Genomic DNA, 6,442 nt, shown 5'->3' with positions numbered 1-6,442 from the left:
TCCCACAAATCTCGCCATTTTAAGCGGTTCGACTACCAGACCATCATTTGAGTAATTTTTTCTATTCAACTCCTTTGACTCATAAAAGCAGTCTCTGGTCGCTAGAAAACCCAGACATCAGTTTCCTACTTTCGTTACTTCCTATCTTCTAATACCTCGTGTTTCGATTAATTTGAAAAGTAGTTTTGACTTTAATATGCTCCCAAACCATAAACTGGATTCCACTTATAGGATTTTGCCTTTACAAATAACATACACTCATTTTCGAGCTACCAACAATTCGTTCTAGCGTATGACGCATTCGCCAGACCCAATGTCAATTCATTTGTGTACATATTTTTTTTCTTTCTTTTCTTTCGTATTGTTCTTTTATTAAAACACAAAAATTGCCTCAGATATAACCAATTCGCCATTTTGACTATATCTAATCTAGCCTTAACGTGTTATCAATACACTATGCGGTTTCATTGCTATCATGTTGTATAAATAGTGCAGCCATACAATATCGCATTTAAATTGACGTTATCGCCTTTCTACCAATACTTTATTAACTGCATACTTCAACCTTACCACGTTAACCACACCCTATGTTTTTTATGTTCCAATTACTATGTTTCGTAATCGTACTGCTATTCAATTCATGTAGTAAATGTCATTTTGTTTTGTCGCTAATCGCGCCTTTCTAGCAAGAGGCGATGTAGGACGCCCTGCGCCCTCTCACGGTTCATACACTTTGTAAGATACAACATCATTATGGTACATCGGCCATATCTGTATATCACGTGACTTATATCTTTCTTCTCGCTACCACGTGACTTACCATTTATCAGCTCGTGCATTTCAATTACAAAACGAGACTCATCTGCGATATCCTACTGTATATTCCATACATATTCGACCAATATATCTATCTGAGGCAATACTGTCGTTGCATTCACGTTGAAGTTGTCAGATCCAGGACTAACGCAGGGACGTGCGTCTACTACTAAAGAGCTAAGTATATCTACCCAGCCACACATTACGTGGGACTCAGGTTACAACTCTAGCAGGTTATCAGACGACGTCACTTCTTCTGCAACAGCGAATGACTCATTAACCCTACAGGGTTGGTTCGATTTGTTTGAAATGAGGATAGTCATGTTAGAAATAAGGATAGTCATGTTTGAAATAAGGATAGTCGCTATATTCAATATAAGGTCAGTTGCAGTACTAGGCATGATTTCCCAGTGGTAGGAGCCCAGTCCGAACACATCCCAGACCCAGTCCGAACACATTCCAGACATGATGTCCGAACACGCCCCAGACACCATGTCTGAATTGTTCTATCCTTACTAACTTGCTAAGGATACAGACAAGTGAATACACGCGTCTTTTACATCCAAGATATTGCTATTTACGGAATGCTTGCATACATCAGTATCGCATCAGCTCGACTCCCATACTATCACATGTGCACTTCACAGGTGACCCACTAACTAGATATGTCATGCAATGAACGTATAGTCAGTACACAACAACTCCTCCTCCCCTTAATGGATGAGAAACCCACAACAGCAACAGAGCGAATAAAGAAAACAAAACACACAAGCGAGTATTCACAAGGCAAAATAAACACGCTCTGGTGACAACTAATCCGACAAGAAAAAGTCAAACACAACGAGATTTAGTCACCAGACAAAAAAACTCAGAGATTCAGTCTTTCGGGAGGTTTACAGATCCTGCCCGATCTGGTAACTGTAGAACTCCCACCAGTAGATGAAGGAGGTCCTCGTACATCGTCATTCGTCAATTCAAGCTCACGATCAGAGGTAGGAACAGGAACTTGTCTCTCCTCGCTCGAGCTGTTGGGTTCCGGTGGAGTAGACTCGTAACTTCTCTCTGAATTTTCCACCAACGGTTCTGGAATGTTTTCCATTTCAATTTCGTCACGGACAACCTGTTCTTCTTCGACTGTATAGCGAGGCCGAATATGATCCAAATGTCGCCTGAAAAATCTCCCATCGTTCAGTTTAATCCTGCAACATTGACCTTCACAGGCCATCACTGTACCAGGCAGCCATTTGTACTGAGAGCCAACAATCTCAGTAAGGTAAACAGGATCTCCAACTTTGAAAACCCGACTTTCTCTCGGTTTAAATATTGTACTTGGTTTCGAGAACCGAGATGTGGAGACCGCCAAGTCCAGGTGAGTCCTGATTTTTCGACGATACATCATTTCCGATGGCGTTTGACCAGTAAAACTGTGAGGTGTATTCCGATAACGGAAAAGCCAACGGTGTAACCGCACTTGCAACGGCGCTGCTTTTTGCTTCTTCAAACCAAGTTTACACTGCTTAACCATGGACTCTGCCGACCGTTAAAAGCAGGGTGCCTGGGAGGTGAAAACAGATGCTTTACCCCGTTCAGCTTCATGAACTCTGCAAATTCAGATCCAGCAAAACAGCCTGCGTTATCCGTAACACATACTTTGGGTAGACCAAATGCCGCAAAACCACCTCGCAGACTGTTAATAGTCTCTTCTGCGGTAACACCATTCGTTATATAAACTTCCGGCCATTTGCTGTATGCATCCACTGCTATCAACAGCATTTTCCCATCTACAGGACCACAATAATCCAGTTGAATTCTTTCCCAAACAGCATCAGGGTATGACCATGAGCTCATAGGAACCTTGGCCGCTTGCGGTTTCAGTTGTTGACACTGGTTACAGCTTTTTACAAAATCTTCGATATCTGAATCTAATCCAGGCCACCATACGTAACTGCGTGCAATCTTCTTCATAGCACAAATCCCAGGGTGACCATCATGCATCAGAATCAACATCTCATTTCTGCATCGAGAAGGAACAACGACTCTGCCTCCCCAAAACAGAAGTCCCTCATGAACACTGAGTTCTGCTTCCTTATTCCTGTACGGATGCAACTCAAATTCCAAGTCTGAGGCTTTTGGCCAGCCTCTCTGGCTGTAAGACACAGCTGCTGACAACACTGGATCTTTCATCGTACAGGATCGCAAGGTTTCCGCCTTGATCAACTGAGCATCCATAGTTGACAACAACTTCACTACTTCTCCGCATGGTTCCGTCTTCCCATTCACCGGCAGCGGCAGTCTACTCAACGCATCGCTGTTGGCCTGCTGGACTCCTGGCTTGTAAACCAATTTGTACTCGTGCCCATCAAGTAGAACTTTCCATCGTATCAAACGAGGAGATGCGTTATCAGGAAGAGGTTTTTCCTTGCCCAGCAAACCCAAAAGAGGTTTGTGATCAGTCACGAGGGCAAACGATCTTCCGTAAAGGAATGAATGAAACTTTTTCACGGCAAAAACCAATGCCAACGCTTCCCGGTCCAACTGACTATAATTGCGTTCTGCCTTTGTCAAAGAACGTGAGCCATACGCAACGGGCCTTTCTTCTGCACCGTTAGAAACGATCGACAAAACCGCGCCAACCCCATACGGTGAAGCATCTGCGGAAACGATAACTGCGGCACTCATATCAAAATGAGCGAGGACTGGCGCTCGACACAAGCACTTCTTTGTAGAAGCAAAAGCGTCTCTTTCTTCCTTGCCCCAAGTCCATTTAACATCACCACGTAACAGCTTGTATAACGGTGCGGCAATCGTCGAAAGGTTGTTGATGAACTTTCCATAATAATTCAACATTCCCAGATAGGATCGTACTTGTGCAACATTTTCAGGTTCTGGCGCCTGAAGTACTGCTTTCAAATTATCCTCAGTCGGACTCACTCCATCTTTGCTAATTCTGTAGCCCAGATACTTAATCTCCGGAGCCATCCATTTACACTTCTCTGTGTTGATCTTCAATCCTTCATCTTCCAATCGTCTGAATACTTCTTCCAAATTCGCCATGTGCTCAGCATCGTCTTTTCCTGTGACTCCAATATCATCCAGAAAAACTCCCACATGGGGTAATCCACTCAGCAGTGTTTCCAAATACCGCTGAAATATCGCTGGAGCACTGGATATTCCGTATACCAGACGATTAGTTGAAAACAGCCCCTTAGCAGTATTGATCACGGTGTACTTCTGACTTTCTTCTGCCAAGGGTAACTGAAGATAAGCTTCCTTCAAGTCAATAACAGAGAATTTCTGTCCACCAGCAAATGTCGTAAGCAGTTCATCCACTTTCGGTAGAGGATACTGCTCAAGTCTACTTGCTTTGTTCACTGTAAGATCATAACTCCCACACAAGCGCACTGACTTTCCATCAGACTTTACAACTGTAACCACTGGCGCAGCCCAATCCGCAGTTTTCACTGCTGTCAGTACTCCCATCTTGACCTGTCGGTCAATCTCCGCATCATATGCAGCCTTCAAAGCCAACGGTACTGGACGAGCTTTGAAAAACTTCGGAGATACTGATTCATTAATCTCCAGCTTAGCTGTCGTCTTAGCACAGCCCAAACCAGGAGTTGATATGCCAGGGTATTTCTTCAGCAGCTGCTGTACATCCATATCAGACTTTCCAGCCTGTACATCGACTTTGTCAATCGATATCCAACTCGGTTTGATGCTTCTTATCCAATTCCTACCCAACAACGGGCGTTCAGACAAATTGGGCATGTCGACAACGATCAATGGCAAATATCCAGCAAAGTTTCCATATCTTACAAACACATCCATCTATCCAGCGACCTTCAGTGGTTGCCGCGTGTAAGTATAAAGCTTCCTTGGTAACGCCTTCAGTTGGGCATTGGGCCACAACTCTCTGAAGACATGCTGTGGATACACTGTGAGAGCAGCACCACAATCCAATTCAAGCTCTTGCTGTTTATTGTCGACTTCCAGATAAACAAAGTAGGGCTTTGTATCTCCCAAGTCCAAATCAGCAGAAACTGCATTTTCTTCTTTGCCAATAGAATTCAGGACGTAACCGTCATCGTACTCTTCCAAGTCTTCATTCCTCGTTTCTTCCGCGCTAAGCGTTTTCACTTTATTCTGGCTGCTTGAGCCAGCCGTTTCTCGATAAGATTGATTCGAATCTTTCGAACGACAAGCCTTCTCACTGTGCCCTCGTCTTCCGCAAAACGAACAGTCTTTTTCTTTGAACGGGCACGCCCGAGCAAAATGTTTTGTACTGCGACATCGGAAACAGGCGTGAGCATAATTTCTCTGCTTGTTCATACTTTCGCCATCGGATGGCACTGCTTGACGTTGTGCATTTACCTGCTTCTGTGCGTCAGGCACTTCTTGGTGGTGGTTTTCAATCAGCCTCGATTGATGCCTTGATTGTTCCAGACTTTGTGCATAGTCGTACAATTGCTGCAAAGGCATGTCACGCCGCAGTGCCTTCTCTCTAACACGAGAATCGCAACCACAAGAGACTATCTGATGCACAATCTCTTCATCGGTATTGTGAAACTGACATGTTGCAGCTAATTTCCTCAGTCTCGTAATGTACGATTGAATGGGCTCACCAGCATTTTGTCTTGTTTGCCGGAAGAGGTCTCTTTCAAAGATTTTATTCCGCTTCGGGATAAAATAGTTCGTAAGCTGCTTCTTAGTCTTCACATACGCATCCTCATCCCCCTCAATGTCAGGCAAGGTCTTAAGAATGTCATACACGTCTTCGCCGGCCTCATGTAGCAGTTTTGCACGTTTCTTGCCAGCGTCTGTAATACCCTCTGCCACCATCCAAATCTCAAATCTATCAATCCAGCTCGGCCATCCAGCAGCTTTATTCGTATTGAAGTAAGACAAACCTTTACCCGTTGAAGCCATTGTTTCTCTGTTCTTCAGCAATTCTTCTTCCGCCAAAATCGTAATCCAACTGACTTGGCAAGTTTAATCCTCGTCGCCAATTGTTCTATCCTTACTAACTTGCTAAGGATACAGACAAGTGAATACACGCGTCTTTTACATCCAAGATATTGCTATTTACGGAATGCTTGCATACATCAGTATCGCATCAGCTCGACTCCCATACTATCACATGTGCACTTCACAGGTGACCCACTAACTAGATATGTCATGCAATGAACGTATAGTCAGTACACAACATCATCATCATCATCATCATTGGTTTATTAGCAATTTTATCAGTTCAATACACCACAAAAATGCGATACAATGAAAAGACAGGAAGATGTCGAAGCGACAAGGAGTAGTCTATGGAATCTGACACCCACCTTGGCCTAGGCGATGTAAAGAGGAGGCATGCACACTGAATGAAGGTAAAGAAGATAGTATAGAAAAAGAATGCGACAAGAAATAGGGCGGCATGTCATGGGAAGCGAGATCGATAGGTCAGTCGTGGTCCGGTAATCTTGAGGATGGACTGTATTTATTTAGTAGTAATTGCTTGTGAATGACAGCACAGGCCAAACACATCTCAGATACCATGTCCTAATGGCAGCACATGCCGAACACACCTCAGACACGTTGTCCATACACGCCCCAGACACGATGTCCGATTGGCAGC

General features: G+C 44.0%; 1 protein-coding gene across 1 annotated transcript; it reads right to left on the bottom strand.

Moving 5' to 3' along the window:
- Positions 1 to 4,644: 4,644 nt before the first annotated feature.
- On the bottom strand, positions 4,645 to 5,742 carry LOC145456021 (uncharacterized). The gene has a single exon (XM_080334053.1). It carries the CDS (start codon positions 5,740 to 5,742, stop codon positions 4,645 to 4,647), a length of 1,098 nt encoding a protein of 365 aa, XP_080190179.1.
- Between the last annotated feature and the right edge of the window lie 700 nt (positions 5,743 to 6,442).

The sequence above is a fragment of the Botryllus schlosseri genome, chromosome 14, assembly GCF_051294905.1.
Source record: "Botryllus schlosseri isolate E-star chromosome 14, Bs_hap1, whole genome shotgun sequence".
In the NCBI taxonomy this organism is placed as follows: domain Eukaryota; kingdom Metazoa; phylum Chordata; class Ascidiacea; order Stolidobranchia; family Styelidae; genus Botryllus; species Botryllus schlosseri.
Note: the sequence above shows the minus strand (reverse complement) of the source record. Positions and strands in the feature narration are given on the sequence as shown.